This window comes from Corapipo altera, unplaced genomic scaffold (assembly GCF_003945725.1).
Source record: "Corapipo altera isolate COAL_440 unplaced genomic scaffold, ASM394572v1 50, whole genome shotgun sequence".
In the NCBI taxonomy this organism is placed as follows: Eukaryota; Metazoa; Chordata; class Aves; order Passeriformes; family Pipridae; genus Corapipo; species Corapipo altera.
The window spans coordinates 13,177,434-13,195,329 of record NW_020884889.1 but is presented as its reverse complement, the minus strand read 5'-3'; the positions used below and the strand labels follow the sequence as shown (position 1 = coordinate 13,195,329).

General features: G+C 38.6%; 1 protein-coding gene and 1 long non-coding RNA gene across 2 annotated transcripts in view; both read right to left on the bottom strand.

The window, feature by feature from the left end:
- Positions 1 to 13,610, bottom strand: part of LIPC (lipase C, hepatic type) — a 35,234-nt gene extending 21,624 nt beyond the window's left edge. The window contains exons 1-2 of the mRNA XM_027644108.1: positions 13,434 to 13,610; positions 245 to 266 (exon numbers count right to left, since the gene is read on the bottom strand). Of these exons, the coding sequence (XP_027499909.1) occupies positions 245 to 266; positions 13,434 to 13,595 (184 nt within the window). The 5' untranslated portion in view covers positions 13,596 to 13,610. The remainder of the gene's footprint in view (positions 1 to 244; positions 267 to 13,433) is intronic.
- Positions 3,476 to 7,490, bottom strand: LOC113947508. The gene is made up of 2 exons (XR_003527766.1): positions 7,344 to 7,490; positions 3,476 to 7,231 (listed from the first exon to the last, which is right to left on the bottom strand). It is a non-coding gene; the product is annotated as an uncharacterized LOC113947508 (long non-coding RNA).
- Positions 13,611 to 17,896: the final 4,286 nt, after the last annotated feature.

Here is a 17,896-nt window from a genome sequence, read left to right as displayed (position 1 = left end):
CAAGTCACTTATGAATCAAATAAGGGGTTTCTATTTAGTGACTTCAAAAGAAGGAGAAGTAAAAGGTAGTGTAATGTGTTCTTTAAGAGAAAAAATAGTAGGTTATCCTTTTGCTTTCCTCTGATTTATGTATTTATTATTTATATGTATTGGAGTATGTATTTTTATTCCTTCTCTTCCTAAGTTTGTTTTACTGTCATTGATTTTGAACACTGGGTTGCTTCAAAATTCTCAGAAGAATCACCTTTTTTTATTCTTATGCCATACTCTTTTAATCTTTCTATTCCACATAAACCCCTCCTTTACAATGTGAAATTTCAAATCTTCTTTTTCTCATCTCCTTTATTTAGAACCAAGTATTGAAGTGATGGTTAGAACAGAAGGCAAAGAAATAACACCCACCCTCCAAACTGTTGGCTGTTCCTTTTGTCTTTTTATATCAGGTGAAAACTGGAAGAATGCTGATTCTCGAAACTTGCTATTTTGTTGTCTGACTACAGAACCACAGGATATACTGAGTTGGAAGGGACCCACGAGGGTTATGGAGTCCAGCCCTGCACAGGCCCATCCCCAAGAGTCACACCCTGTGCCCCACAGGATCATCCCAATGCTCCTTGAGCTCTGTCAGCCTTGGTGCTGTGCCCACGGCCCTGGGGAGCCTGGTCAGTGCCCGACCACCCTCTGGGGGAAGAACCTTTTCCTGAGATCCAACCTAAACCTGCCCTGACACAACTTCAGGCCATTCCCTGGGGTCCTGTCCCTGGTCCCCAGAGAGCAGAGATCAGAGCCTGCCCCTGCTCTTCCCCTCGCGAGGAGGTTGTAACTGCAGTGAGGTCTCGCCTCAGTCTCCTCTTCACCAGCTGAACACACCAAGCGCCCTCAGCCGCCCCTCACTCAGCTTCCCCTCAGAGCCCTTCGCCATCTTGGCGTGCAGGAGGAGCCACACAACTGAGAAACAGCTCATGTTATTTGTGGGTAACATATACTGGTCTCTTAATTCTCTCATCTAAAGTAAAATCCTTCTAAATATGATCGTTTAAATCCCATTTGTGTAATGTAGAGTCGCTAAATTGAAATTAGTGCCCCGGTGGTTTAATCTGACCTAATCTGAATTTTTTTTAAGCAAAATGCTGGAAAAATAATTACAACATGTCTTTCCAGGAATGCTTTGAAGTAGAATAACATGGATGCTAAATTGTTACTATAAATTAATGATAACAAATAATTATCTCTCCTTCATCTGTTACCTAACGAAAATTTTCGTAGTTTCAAGTAAAATTTAAAACTAGGTAAATCTTGGAAATGATACTTTCGCCCTCCATGAAAATGCTTCCTTGCAAATAAATGCATGACTAAATTTTTTTGGCCAGGGTTTCTGCCAAGGTATTCATATGCTTAATTTGGAGCCTACATTTCCATTTCTGTAATATAAAAAGCAAAAAGAAGAAATAGTCACAAACTGCCTGGGTGAAATATATTTGTTTGTATGATGTTATCACATAGACTAATCTTCTTGTGAAGCTAAGAAGATTAGTTTACTTCCGCCAGGAGACAAGACAACTAAGAGTGATATCGTGTAGAGGTCTAAAATCATGAATGGTGTGGAGAAAACAGGGCGTGAGGGGAGTACCACATCTGGTACTGGGAGAAACATATAAGGATTATTATTTGATAACAAAATATGTTGATAAGAAAAGAGAATTAAATGGTTCTCCTCAAGACATGTAGTTAATCCGTGGAATTCCTCACTGGGTGTGTTGTGGGAATGAAGCATTTATATCAGGTTAGTTGGAAAATGGAAGTGTCTAAGAGGAATCCAGTGAGGATCAGTGAACACAGAGGCAGCACTGCCTGCTCAGGAGATCTGTGATGATGTGGGGGATGAAATGCTTCATGCTGAACATGCCCCTGCTTTTGGCCACCACTGCTGGGGGTTGAACTAGAAGGGCCTTGGGTTCATCCACTACAGCCACTCTTATTTGATGTGGAGCTCCCCAGCATTACTTTTGACTTAGATTTCGGCTGTTTTTTAAAACAGAAACAACCTGTGAAAAATAACAGCTTTTGGAAAATATTTCAGTTGAAAATTTTTCATTCCCTATTTACATCCAAATTATCAGTGTTAGTATTTGCTGTTGTTCAGAATTATTAATTGCCTGGAAATATTTTTTAATTCTTAGTAACTAAAAAAGTAATACTGAAATCAGAATTGATCGACAACATATTTAGGCTAATTTATGTTGAAATCTTTGAAGCTTTAGTTTGCAATTTTGTTGCTGCTGAAGTTTGGACTTTTTATCTAGTTTGGGCTAGAAGATGTTCTTGGTATATGAAAATATTTTCCTGTTCAGCTCTTAAAAAGTTGAGTCAGCTCTTACCCTGGAAGAGGTGGACAAGAGCTAAACAAGAAACCTAGATCAAAGGATTCAAAATTCTGTATGTACTTGCTTATAACATGATTCAGAGCACTGGTTTTCTCAATTTTATTTCAAAGGGACCAGGAGAAAATCTCTATTACTTATGTGCTCGTCCCTTGGAACCATTTCACATATGGTGATATCATCATGACAGGTGTAAATTCTGATTAAAAAATATACAGTCTTGCAAAATATAAGACATTTTTGGATTCATATTTTAGGGTAGTTATGCTGGAAGTGGGAGTTCATTTTATTCCCGTGGCCTTGCTTTTTTTGCTGAGTGATCCTGCAGTGAAATCACTTGTCTGGTGCCAACTTGCTGTGTCAGAAATTCAGCGTGACTTCTGGGTCACAGCATTCTGTGAGGAGAAATATATGCAGCAAGAATGTGTGTTTGAAGCTCAGGAAAAAAAATAACAAAAAATTACAGGAATGAGAAGATAAAAACATCAGAACCTTTAAAATATTACACAGGGAGGTGTTGCTGAATTGAACTCAGTGGTTGGGCCATGGGACAGCCCTCCAGGCCAGACTGCTGCTCTGTTTCCTGGAAGGCAGGGGTGAATAGGACCTGTGAGATGATTGAGTGTTGCAGTGGGAAAAGAAAAAAAGGAATGTGGATGAGTTTGAGCTTTAGGGCTGTAGTAACAATTACAGTGAGATGAGACAGCTCTCCAGCACCAGGCAGGCCCTTGATAAGTGGGGGATCTGCCTACCCTGGGTATAATTAAATCTCAGTCTACCCAAATGGGTTTTGTTCGATTCAGGGAATAGGACTAAGCATCCAAAGTTCTCAGTTTGAGTAGTGAATCGGCACCTGGTCCCTTAAAATTTTTGTACCTCCAAGGAACCTGCGTTTTAGAGGAAATATTGAGAGAATTTTTAAGCATATGTTCTTGGGAGCTATATTTTGCTTTAATCACCCTCTCCTCTCATTCTTCTTGTTTCCTTTTCTCTTGCCTCTGCAAAATGTTGCTGTTTTTTTCCATTGTGTCCTTTGATTTTTTTATTTTTTTATTTTTTTTTAAATTATAGAATTGTTTTCTTTTACTGTTTTGGTCTGAAAGCCTCAGTTAAGCCAAAATAACTGAGGGGAAATCCTGTTTTTGCAGCACATAAGGACTTTTTGCTTTGACAATCACTAGGTGTGTTCATTTAAGCAAGAGTTTGATGGTTTCACTGATACGGTATTAAAAGGCTTTGATCATTTTATGTGTATCCTGAATTTCTCCAAACTGATCTTTCATAGTGGATGCCTGTAGGTATTTCTTCTAAAACCTTTGCAGCGCACCCTGTTTACAGAAGTTATTTCCATGCAACTATGTCTAGAAATTGGACTTCTCATTGAACATTGAAGGAATTTGATCCTCGTATCAGACTATAAGAGGAAGGAACATTCACTGTGGACGTATTTTAAGGTAGATTCTGCATATAGAACCAATCTTGGAATTTTTATTAATGCTGTCGTGCAATTTTTGTTGTAATTTTCCTTGTAGAGGTGAACTGAGTGCAGATTATAGCAGCTGCCATCACTTGAGCCATAGTTCACGAAACATTTTTCAGCACATTTGTCTAATACTCCAGTACAACACTCTCTTTTAGTAAAAAGGGCCATGCAATGGTGTCCTACAAAGATTTGATAGTCTAAGTTTGGGGTGAGCCATTATCAAAATTGTCTAAGATGTTGCTGAGCTCTTCAGGCTTTTCCAGGAGTCCTGAGACAACTATTTTGGAAGATATTATTTTCTGGAATACTTAATATTTTATGCATGGGACAATGCAAAATGGTATTAGAAATATTAACAGCATACAAAACTTTTTTTAGGAGTTTTATCCTTTTAACTGGTAAGACCAGACACCTTTGCACACTGTGATTCCAGTCCTAGAGAAAATATGTATAAAATTATTAAAACTGCATTTTAAAAGTCATGATGCTGAGGTCCAGTGAGTTAGATGGCTGGGCAGGTGATTTGTATCTCACTCAAAGCCTTAAATCTCAATTTCAAGCGAGATAAAGCTGCCTCTTGGCAGCACTGCAAGGGCACACAGTGCTGCAATTTTAACCTGTTACTGCAGTGACAGTGAGAATTTAGTTTCTGGGCCTCTGGTAGTATTTGAGGTTTGGGTGCAAAATTCCAAATTTGGGTTGGGGAGAGAAAGAAATACTTGGGTTTTTTCCTGGTAACTTAAAAAATTGCAGATTTTTAAGGTATTCCAAGCTCAAAAGTCTGGAAACCAGTAGCAGTAAATATGTATTAGAGGGCAGTAAATTAGTACTATATAATAGTATAATGATATGTTGGAGTATAATTGGGTTCCTAATTGTCCATTATAGCTATGTGATTTATATAATTATCTTACATAGTGTTGTCTAAAGTGCATACACAGGGAGAAACATCTATATATTTATAAAAAAATCTATTAATCGTTGTTAAATACTATTTATAAATACTACAATGCTTTATGTACTTGATAAATCATATGACATTTCCCTCATCATTACAGCATTTATTATGAATGAAATATTACTTTGGGCATTTGTCTTAGAAGGTTCAAGTGTTTAATATTCAGAGACAATATACAGAAAAGATCCAATTTTAAATCTTTGCTGTGCATCCATGCATTGCTGAACACTTTTTCCAGGTCCAGAGCATGGTTCTTAATGCAGATGAAGGACATGCTAACAGAACAGCTGCAGTAGTTTGGATAACCTTCAAAATGCTCCAGGACGTAAGTCAACCACTAATTTCCTGGATGAATGTTAATTTTTTTCTAGGTTACTCAGTATTGATGTATCTCTGACCAGATATTTACAGTGTCTCTGGTCAGATGTGTTGTTTCAGTTCCTGTAGTCGTGGGTGTTTGAATTCTGAGAACAGTATGTCAGATTGAAGAAAATTTTAACATTCACTTTCAGTTGGTTTATTTTTTATTTACATGGTTTTTGTTTAGCAGTTGTAGAGTGACATGAAGCAAACTGAAGAGTTGAGGTTGTTTTCCATATTTTGTCCTTTTCATGTCCTTAGGCCTCACTTCTGGGGTCTTTAGGTATGTGTCCCTCTGAGGTTAGGAAGGTTTTACTGAGGTGTGGGCAGTGTTGGTGAGGGTGGAACCCCTGCTCCCAAAGCAGGGCCCAGACCTGGTCCTGAGAGCTGTGCATCCCTGGAGGTGATAATGGAGAATTCAGAGGACCTAATTCCCCATACCTGAGCAGTCCAGCCATGGCTCTTGCCCTCCTTTGATTCAGTTCACTCACCCAACATGTGAGAATTATTTTTTCTTTCTACTGGATCAGTTCACTGTTGGCTTAGCAAGATAAAAACTCTTGCAGAAATTGGATAAGTCAGCATAAGAAATAAGAAAAGAGATCACAGAACTGATCAGGCAAGTTCTTCTGAAGCCTTCAAATGTGAAAATCAAACAGAGGCAGGATGCATCTAAAGGCTTAAGCAAAAGATTTGTCACCCAAAAGCAGTGATTGTATAAAAATTTACATTTTAATTTGCTCAAGATTGTTCTGTGAAAAATAACACAGCCCACTTAAACCTTTTCTTATTTTTCTATTAGCATAAGAAAAAAACATCTTTGAAAGTGCCTGGAAAACTGATTTTATAATCTCTGTGTTCATTTGACTAGCACAGAGTTATGTAGGCTCAGAAGTTAAAAATTCTCCAAATAGTTACAAACCAATTGTATTTGGGCACCAATGTGAAACTTCATAGAATTGACTGGGAAAACCTAATGAGATTCTTGAAAGACAGCTGGAAGCACATTCCTCTCTGATGCTTGAGAGCACAGCACAGCCAAAAAGTCTCATGAATGCAGTGGGGGGGGAAGGAACAGCTTGTTATCAATCCAGAAATGGCCATCTCACATTCACCAACCCAGAAAAGAGATCAGTGGCTCAGCTGAACAGCCAGAGAGCCAGTTCTGCTTCTTGGTGAACAGCTGCCCTTGCTGAACATGGCAAGGCTACAAACAGCACTAGAACCACGTCAGAGTGGCAGATTGTCCCAGCCCTTCTGTGCAAAGTGGAGATGTGACACAAAGGCATCAAGTAGCTGTGTGAGGGCACAGAAGGGGGCAAGGCTGAACTGTGGGCTCAGTCCTGTAATATTCTGGGCAGGGGCACTCCATGGGATACAGCAACAGCTGGCTGCCACTGCAGATCAAAATCTCCTACCTACGGTTCTCTGGGACGTGGGGACACAGCAGGAACTGGAGAAACGGAAACCTGAGTGTGTAAATGTGGAGATTACCTTTCTGCATTATCCTCTTAACTGCTCAAGATGGTCAAAAGCTGCTTTACCATATTGTGCATAGGTGGTGCACATAACACTACAACTCATGCTTCTGACTTAAGTTGGCATGTTTTGTCTAGAATCTGTCATATTTTGTAGGGCAAAGAAAGTGGAACTGCTATTCATATGCGAAGACTTAAAGACACAAAATGGGAGGAAATCTTGTACAGAACAGTAGTTAAAGGTTATTCCAGAAGGCATCTTTCTTTTCACTATATATAAATTCACTTTGCAGGTTAAAAACCACTTTTTTTTTTTTTTTTTTAAATAAACTTCTGTAACAATAGAAAAAAAATTATTTGGATGCAGAGTTTCCTTTGTATATAAGAACCTGAATGTGCCTCTGAGTGTATTCAGTGCATATTACAGCAGTGGACTGACATCCTTGTCTGCATCCATCTGTACCACCAAAGAGGTTACCACCTCCACCTTTTTGTCACCTCCCACCAGTCAGAAATTACCACCCTTACTGTTCTCTTGCCAGTGCTCCAAGGTTGGACCATTGCCTAATTGCTGCAAGGAAAAACAGCTAGGTTACCTCACATCACCTATTTTTAACTGTTTAAACTATTCTAATTTATATTGCTTGAAAGAAATTAGAGCATGCTTATGTGAACTGACTTACTGCATGAGCTGGATAAAAGGGGAAAGTAAAAAGTGTCAGGAGATGATGGAGGTGGGAAGAGTGCTACAGGCCGTGCTCCTTGACTGAGCAAGGTGTTTGTTCATGGCCTGGGACACGTCCAGTGTAAGGATTCAGTAACTTCTGGAGATTCACCTTACTGATTTTAGCTCTTAATTCCTTTCACTTTTAAAATGGAGGTCAGGTGTATTGGCTTGTGTGCAATGTTCAGTTCTACTCTGGACATTATAATCTTTTCACTGTAGCACAAATGTACAGAAATTAGCTATAAATAGACAGAACCTGCACATTTTATTGTCATCTTACAGCGAGCAGTAATATCAAATATCTGTGGCCAGAAATAATATCTAATTGTTCCCTTTTATTAAACTACAGAAAACTCTATAATGATACCAAGGCTGCCTTTTATCTCTAAGCCATCATTTGGTTCATCTTTAGTGACCAACCTGGGCACAGTCAAAAGATAAACAGAATTATTTACCTCTGTGTGTCATGCCTGGAACACCAAGTAGGTGAATTTATCACCTTTGTTATTTGGCACTACATTTGAGTTCAGCCTAGAATTCTTAGAGCTAACTTTTTACATAAAAAGTTATAGTAACCACAGTTTATGGGGTAAGTCACAGGAGGTGATAATGTCTTATACACTACCAGACCATTTTGTTTTCCCTGTCTCCTCTCTCTAATTCATTGCATCATTTCCTTTTCTCTCTGGTCCCTCTCTTCTGAGCTATGATAATATCCAGTAAACATTCATATCAGATCCTCATTTAAAAAACCCCAGATTGTGTTTAATATTTGCTTTAGGAAATATAGCCTCTTGTTGCATTGTGCTGTTTTATGTGGCCTGAGTAAATCCACATGCCCATATGCAATTCAAATCTTCCCTGTCATACAGCAGAGCAACCAAATATAGCACAGTGACGTGTGGTTTCTCAAAAAAGATGCTGTTTGCACATGGAACATTCATCCTGTCCTCACAGCAAGTTCTAGAGCTGAGGACTCTCCAGTCTCTCTGAATCTCTTCATGTTTTGACAGTCAAAAACCAAACCAAACCAAATTCACCATCACCTCTGCTAATTGGTCAGTATAATTCTGCATGGTAAAAGAAATTGTCTCAGAGTGGAGACTGCTTTTTAGGCTGGAATAATGGGAATATTTCAATGCCAGCTGCCAGCAGTGCCTTTGTTGACTGCAGAGTCAGCTTCAGCCAAGTTTGTTCTCATTCACATGTACATCTTGGCTGTAGAATGGCATTTCTGATCTGGTAAAAAATGAGAAGTGAGCTCAGCATCACCAGCACACTAATGAACCCCAAATTTCCTCCTAGCTGCTGGTAGGCCAGTGAATTCTGCTGAAGGGACCCCACAGCCCTGTGACAAGGGGGCACATACTGAGACCACAGTCACACCATCCACTTCTCAGGTTCTCCTTGGAGACCTGTATTGAGAAACACAGAAAAAAGTCTATAGGAAAAGCCCACTCTGCTCCACTGAGGCAACAGTTTTCTTGGGTTTATCAAAGGCTCATCAGTGTAATGAAACCAGCATGGACAGCTGGACACAGAATTTTTGGTTAAGGAAGTCTGCAATGACAGCATTCTGCCCTTCACTGACAGAGAATAATGACAGCAGAAACATTCTGTGTCACTGATTCACTGTTCTAGTGCTCCTCATATTGCCATGAGGAGAGAAATAAATACAAAGTGCATTCCTACTGATATCTAGGACAATGTGGGAATTAATGGTGTAGTGACAGAGGAGCAAAAGTCTAAGCATCCACATTCCCTAGACCAGCTCATCAGACTCTTGTCTGTGCTGCTGGAATTTTTTTCCTCTCTATAGTGCACATCATGGATTTTGATTGTAAGAACTATTTTCTTTCTATTCTTTAATGACAGAAGAAATGAACACAGGATGATTTTTAGCCAGGGAATTGTGGGTGTTGTTTCATTTTCTTTAAAAACTAACATAGCAGCTTTAATTAAAAAGAAAAAAAAATGTTGTTCAAGAATGATAAAATCATTAAAAAAAAAGAATGTTGCTAGCAATAATTTTTTTACTGTGTGACCAGACACTTGAAAAATTTATTTCTAGCAGAAAAAATAGAGGGTATATTTGAACCTAATTCAACACAGAATTAGTTGTTACTAGACTGAAACTACAGGGCAATAGATTTGGGGGATCCTAGGGGGAAAATCTTGGTTAATGAGTCATTTTGTAATAAATGAGCAGGTGAGTTTGGCCGTGGTTCACAGCAGACATGAGATCTTACTTGTGCAGCTTACTGCTGTGTTCTCTTTTCCAAGTACTAACTTGCCTCTGTTTTGGAAAAAACAAACAAAAAACCAAACAACTTCGTGGTACTAAAGTATTCTGATAGCTACAACTCCAGTGAGCATTAGCAGAAGCTGAGTGTCATTGGTTACTCATGACCATATTGATTTTGATAGAATAAATACGAGGAGAAAACGAGGTAAAAGTGCAGACATACAAGCAGCTAGGCAGACATGTAGATAATAACTCTCACTGTTGGTGATGACATTTGGTATTGAGAGCTGTTACTTCTCAGCAAGAAGGTCAGGCTAATAAAAAGCTATGAATTGATTTGACCTGGCATGTTTAAGAAATGTAAATTTTAAACAAAAGTATGCAGTCAGTAAAGTCATTGTAGAGGTTCCATTATTTTCTTCTGGTTTTAGAATTATTGATTTTCTAAGAGTGTTAATAAAAGTATTTCTCAAAAGGAATTGAGAAATTATATGTATTTTCCTGTGAATGAAAATGCTGCTGTATTTCTGCCGAAATGTTAGTGAGGTACTAAATTAGTTATTTCTTTAATTATTTATTCTGTAAAGTCTTAATAATTTAAGTGACTTAACCTAAGGAAAGAAAGAAAAATAAATAACTTCCATCAACCATCGAGAGTGTGATAAGCCAGTGGAAAGTGGCAGAAGAAGGCTTATGATAATTTAATTACAGTAAAAAAACCCAAACCCCAATTTATACTGAACTAATTGGAGAAATGAAATCCAAAGAGAACTTTAAAGAAAAAAAACCCTAAAACATCCCCTCCCACTCCACTTCAGTTTTAGTTCAGTGCTGTGATTGTTATCCTGCCTATTTTGAGTGTTCCTGGTGCAATCTGGACAACACAGACAATCTGAGAATTTATAATCCAATTGATTGTGAGGAACACATTGGCTGCTGTCACTTTACAGACTTTTCCTATTGATCCATTTTCTGTACAGTGTCTAATATTGCTGATGGTACATTGTTGTGATTGCATTTAATGATTAAATTGACATTTCAGGCTTGGCTGTTTGTCATGGGGGGTTTTGTTTTGTTTTGTGATGCTCTTCTTTATTTTTATTTTTAAGTTTGCATCTGATAATAGACAGTCCATGTGCAACTGTGCTGAGTGCTGGTGTATATCATCGCTTCCCAGGCCCCTGTAGCTCTCAGCTGGAGATATATCACATGTTTTCCATGGGGCCTGGGTCAGTGGTTATAAATGGAAGTGAAGCTATTTGTTGCCTTTGTTTTTCATTTTGTTTTGCAGCAGCATCATGGATTTTGTTCAGATTTATGGGAGACTGCCTCAGCTAAACAACTGCCACTGCAAGCAGCAAAAGTCACACTCTACTCAGTTTATTTTGAATTAGAACCATCTATTACCCCTCTACAGTGAGTTTAATAACTCCCATAATTTTCTGCTATAGATTCACATAAAGGGCATGTTAGTTTTTAAAAGAGAAATACATTTTCTCCTACCTGGGCCTGACAAATCTATAAGCCAAACCTTCCATTAACTAAAAGAAGAATTTCCTTTATTTTACACAGGTTCATTTCTAACCTTTAAGGTAATTAGCTGTAATTATGCTGCTGTGTAATTATAGTGTTGATATTCTAAGTATTCTGAATTTTATTCTTGTTTCTGTGGTGCTGCTTAGACCTGACATAGTAGCTGTGCTGTGGCCAACTTTTGGTGTGCATTTGTTGAAATATAGGGATAATTATTCCTTAAAATGAATGTTCATTTTGTCATAAGCATAATTCTTTCTCAGTCTTTCAGCTTTATTGCTTCTTTTATTAGCAGCTTTGCAATTTATTTAATCCTAAACAAAGGCTTTTTGGGAATGGAGGTAGGGATTATTTTGGTTTTTATTAACAAACCTAATGCTCTTAATCTTACACAAGTATGAGTTTATTTGTATGGGCAGGCTCTGCTCCACATGCATTTTGTAGCTGCCACCGTAGCCGGACAGACCTTTTCAGGACACGGGGAATAATTGGTTGACATAAGAGGTTTGCAGTTGTTTATACAACCTCTGTCAGAACGGTTCATTTTATAAAACTGTCCTGGGAGATGCTCTCCCACCCTTGCCAAAACCTTTCCTAGTCTGCCACATTTAACTGACACGGAATTTTCACATCAGCGTGTTTTTGTGTGTATTTCCTGGTGGATCAGACTGCCAACTTCAGAACACACTGGAAGCATCCCAGAAATCCCAAGAGAGATCACAAGGACAGGGCAGCATTTCTCACAGTGCTTCAGTATGTTTGCAGTTCCAACTGGAATCGAGTGGAAATGAAATAACAATAAATTAAATTTTAATTGCTTTTTATCTGTTACATTCTATTCTGTGATCTGCTGGATGGGCTTGATGGAACTGACATGTTTCCTTCATTTATGGAGAATAATTCCTATGTCCCTAATAGAGTTCTCTGAGCTCAACTTTCAATGACAAATTCAAATAATGAAATGTTATTTATCTGAAATATATGCCTGAAATATTTGTGAGGAAAAAATATAATTTAAATATTTCCCTCCAAATTCTAGATAGAATGAAATATTCCCTCTTATTAGAGGAGAAGTGGAGACTATAAGGACTATAAACATGCCATTAGAAAATGAAATTCTAGTCCACATTTGCTTGTCTCTTTTGTCCCTGACATGAAGCTGAAAGAACTGAGGTAAGAAGTTCTCAGCTGTGGGCTCACAACCCACTGGTATTTCTGCTGTCCTGAAGTCCAGATGGAACCAGTGTAGTCCATAGTTGGTTCATAATCATTTAAAGGGATATTATTATCTACTGTAATGAAGAAGAGCAACCGGGCCAGTCTGTTGGGTAAAATGGGGAAAACAATGAAGAAAATTTTCATAGGTTCCCCATTCTTTTTCTCCAATAAGTTATTAGTAAAAAACTCATTCATAATCTTGCAATAGTTGTGTTTGGACCATATATTCCTTTGGACACAAATCATGTTCCATGGTGTTTCTGCAGTACAAAATGATCCCAAAGGGCAGAGATTGCCCAGGGCTTGGTGTGGGACAGCAGCACCCACAGCCCAAAAGGGCTTCTACTGTTCCCTTTATTCCTCCAGTGAGATAGCTGTTCTGTTCTCTTCAATGTAGCTGGGCAGTAAAACATTTAAAGAAGTTTACTGTAGCATTTCAGCCCGGGGTCCAGAGCTGCTCACTGGCACTGAAGCGCCCAAACCTCACAGGCAGCAAAGCAGGGCTGAGTCAGCTTTCTTAATCTTGTCCTTGGCTCTGTAGGACGTGAATGTGTCAGCAAATAAAGAGCTTGGCCAGCGTGCAGGGAACATGCCCGGACAATCCTGCACAGTTGCTTATCCAATATAGGTGGTGTAGGTGTGAAAACACAGTATTCCATTACAGCAGCACTCCTGGGCTGCCTCCTTTCTTCCCACACCTACGAGGCTTGCAACTTAACTGGTGTTGTGCTTTGCTTGGAAAGATAACTCCATCTGGAGGCATAAATTAAGTCAGTGTAGCTTTGAGATATGCATGAGCCTTCACGAGTTTAGATCCTGTTGGTGCTGTACTAGTCTGGGACTAGACGTGCCCAGGGCATATTCACTGAGCATCATTGGTTTGAACACGATGCTGGGGTGGTTGTGCATGTGATACTGGGAGTGGGTATTTAAGGGAGATGTTGCTGACTCACAGACCTGTCAGATAAAAGCAGTATTCAGAGAGGATACAATAGCTGGCCTGTTTGCCAACTTGAATAGAAAGTTAACTTTCAGTAGGACTGTGCAGACTGTATTTACTGAAAGGGAAGGCAGAGTATCTTGGAGGAAGAAATATGAAGTGTGGAGACACAGACAAGCTTCAAGTAACTTACAGGGTCTCTGATAAAAGTATAGCTCAGCAAATAAGGAGTTCCTTTGGTGATTCACTATCTGTATTATTCTGTTTGTCATTTAATCTAACTTCAAACTCTAAAAATTGTGAATAAAACATATTAGTACACACGGCAATTTGACATGCACCACAGGAACTGGTAGCTGAGGCCCATCATCTCTGCAGTGGAGGGGAAAACAGCACCCTGGCCAAAGGAGCAAGAGAGTTGGAATTTGAGCCAGTGGCAGTGCCAAAATGAGAGAATAAACATCTCTTCAAACCTTATGGAGATTGCCTAAAATTTGCCTGAGTGGCTGGGCCTTCCTCTGAAAGCTGTCTTGCAACAGATTAATTAAAGCAGACAAGCTTCTAGATTTTTTTTTGAGTTTTTTGTTTTTTTTTTTTCCTATGGAGACAAATCAGTTTCCTTATAAAAACTTCTGATGTTTCAGACAGCCAAAGATTATGACAGGATGAAATACTTCTCCGTATTTAATTATCAAGTTTTTAATTTGAATTTATCAGGAGACTGGTTGAGTCTAGTCTGCAAAATTGTCAGGCAAGGGAATTTTCTAAAAATAAGATGTTGTTAGCAAGATACAGCGTGCGTAAGATGAAGGAATTTATAAATAGGTTTAGGAAGTATTGAGCCCATTATAAAATAAACCAAAAATGGATTTTTAGGGATATGACCATGTTTCAAAGCTATTTTAAATGAGCCTAAATCCTCACTGTGGAGGCTTTGTCTCACTCTTTCTATGGTACTGGGTGTTCTCCAGCCCCACAATGAAAGGGAATGATATGAAAAAATATGTGTGGTAGAAAGCAAGCATAGAAAGTCTGCCAACAGCAATCAAGTGGTCTAATTCATCTGACATTTTGTCTCCCCCCATCTCCTTATTTTTGTCATTGTTGTTTCATTGATGGTGTTGTCTTTTTTAAAATCAGGAGTGTCAAAAGTAGCCTTCCTAGAAAAAGTGCAGACTTAAGTGGGGATGGGTCACGGGAATCCATTGACTGGATTTGTGGTTCTCCCACAGGAGATCACTTTTACAAGTGTCCCCATCTTTCCATGCTTGCGTTTGCATTGAGGAGTGAGCTGGGAGCACTCAAAGCAGACTCCTTGCAGAGTAATCCACCCCAAACCCTGTGCCCTGGGAGTGTACCTGATGTGCTCCAGCCTCTGATGGGTGCTCATCCCCAGAACCAGACTAGAACCAGTCCAGAGTTATTCCCAAGCTCTCCCCTCCCACAGGGGCCTGCAGTGGGCTCACTTGGGTCTTTTACACCCAATGTCTCACTGCTCAAATATGCTGTTATTGCATTGTGGGGCCTCTTGCAGTAAACATAATCTTAATTTGATGAATGATGTAGTTATGAGACCCTATAACAAGATGACTAGCTGGTAATGGAGAAGAAACAGTATTTAGAGCAAATAAAATATATTTTCAAAGAGAAATAATAGATTAAGTAAAATGCACTTCTAATGCCTTTCTTATATACCATATCCTCTTAGTATATAAATTCATACTCTTGTGGAAGCTGAGGGAGACTATGGATTAAGTACGAAATTCCTTGTTCTGTTTTTATATTCAGTCACAATACTGCATTGGAGTGTGTACCCAAAACTAAAATCAAAGCAGAAAGAAAATGTCTTTTTATTAATTGAATGTTGGGGCCTTTTTCTTGCTTATCGTATTTGAGGTATGTATTTTCAGTCTCGGGTGATATAGTTAATAAAAATTAGTTTTAAAACCAGTGAAGAATAAAGCAAAATATAAAACAAATATAAATTTGCTTTGCTGCTTTCAAATTCCCTTGTTGGTATGCTATTTTCTATTGCTTTCATTCCCATTTTGCTACCATATTGCAAGCAGTGCTGGCAACCAGCCTTTACTTATTTTTTTATTAGCAGCTCTATTTAAGAACATGAATATTTTATCTGACTACTTCACAATGCAAGAAACTTCTCAGAGGATTGTATCATTTCTGTTATTTAAGAACTTGGTCAGGGTGTCAAGAGCATAACCCAATTCCAGGAGCTTAATATTCGTGTACTACTGTGTTCAGGAATTGTCTTTCTGTTTTCTGACTTAGTGGTCAGGAATGGAGACTGTGGGAGATGCCCTGTATTATAAAGAACTCTAAACCTGTTGATCAGATCTCTTTTGTCTCCATCCTCTGATTGGATTATTTCTTTTCCAGGGGCAAACTTGATAGAAATGGTGAAGTCACCTAAGTTTGGATTTTTATGGAATGGAGCAAACTGACAAAAATCCCTGGGCTTGAGCAGGTTCAGGAAACCAGTGGTCACATAAGAATGATGAATTTAGGCTTTCATGTAACATTTCATCTGCTGCTGTTGAACACTTTCCTTCTGACTATGGAAAGATACCTTGTTAAGAAAAGATCATCATATTTGGTCATGTTTCTATGACTGCTAATAAGTAAATGAGAGTGAACAGAAAGAACCATCATTTTTGTTTGAAAAGCCAAGGATTGGAACATTCAGGTTTGGTCACAGTGGAAACTACAAACAAGTCTTGCCCTTTAGAGTCCTGCTTATCATCTTATTCCATGAGTGGATAATGGTCAGTGTAATCTCTTTGTGTGGTGGCTCATATGGAACTGATGCAGGGTAGATTACAGGATGTGTCAACACTGATGAAAAGGGAAAAGTTATTTTCCTGGCAGAAAAATTCACTTAGAGCAGTAAAGACTATGTTCTTCTGAAACAGAATAATTTTGGTAAAGATAGAGATTTTAAAGCATTATTTTCAAGCATAGCTATCTCTGCTTTCCTCAATTTTGCATAGGTGATACAGAAGACAAGCTGGTTAGATAGCTTGACACTAGAGATTAGGTGTGATAAGCAAAGTCTGAAATTCTTTAGTTGTTTGTTCTCTGTGTATTTAATAATCCCCTGGTTTTTCCTGTTGCCTTTACTATGCTGACCCTCTGAATTCACCCACAGATGTACTGGCTGCCTGGAAATGTCAGGTGAATACCAGAGTATGACAAAACAGTTTCTTATAGGGTCAGATTCCTCCTCTGAGCTAACAGCTGTTGTTCCAAGTATATTTAATGCCTTAAACATTTGAATTGATCCAGGTTAAAACATATGGAAAAAGTTCAAAGATACAACAGCAACATGTGACTTAATTTAGAGAAAGCGATTTTAGAGATAATGTGAATAATCCTTACTGACAGAAATTGTGAGTGAAACACTTTTTAATGCTCACACTCATCTGAGTTTTGTTTGCTTATAAATATGCATTTAATGTTTGCTTATTTTCATTTTAAAGTTGTTCACTGGCCAGGGTAGTATCCATGCCTTCTAGCCCTGAAACACCGGAATCATGATCCCTCACATCATGATAACAAAAAGAGAGATTTTTGGTTTCAGTTCTCTAATTTTGCACAATTTTTTTGTTGAAACACAAACTGGAAACCGTCTGTAATGTCTCCTAAAATAAGCACCATCCTCATTCTTTGGATCTGTCCAGCTCCCGTTTATTTGGTAAATGGAACCTCTAAATGCACATCCAAGGCATCCCATGGTCCTATTATACTACCAGTGCTTGGCAACCTTTACTTAACTTTGTAACCTTAGAAAAGGCTTGTCAGTGACCCAACTGTGTGAGAATCATCACAGGCAGTTAGAAAATTTTGCTCTTTTCCTTTCTGAGAGTTAATTATGAGTTAGCAATGCTGGGTTTTGTAGAGAGGTTTGTCTCCATGAGGGAAAGTGTTCCTGAAGCATTTGACATTAATTTCTGTCACAGTGTTTAAAAGGCTTAATTTTAGTTACGTGTCTAGGGATTTAGTTCCAGAATTCCCATTATCCTAATTGGTTTAGCAGAATGAAGCAACTCAATGCACTTCCAGGCAATTATTTCACCCTTCAGCTGCTGGCATCATACTAAAGGAAATAGATTATGTCATTTGTGTGTTCCCAGAAATTTACCTTGTAGCTGTGCCCTGGTGTCAGGAAATCAAGTCTCCAAATAATGAAAATGCTACAAATTGTTGCAAATTGCAGAAAATGACAGAGATTCCATCAGCAGCCAGTGTCACATCTCGGTTTGTGGGGCTTCCTTTTCAAAAAATGGATAACACAAATAAAAAAGCAGTGACCTTGATTGATCTTCATAATGGTACTTCACTCAGGGAGCGAAGGCCAGAATTTTGATGCTGTTTGTATATTAGTTTTAGAGGAAATGCATTCCTGGCTGCAGTGTGACAAAGCAAATGCTTCAAGAATGGGACCAGGAGGCTAAAAATAAGGATTCCAGTCCTGGCATTGAATGCTGTCTCATAGTAACTGGAAGCTCAGTGTTTTTCAGTGCCCAATTTAAAGCAGAGGTAATAATACTGATCA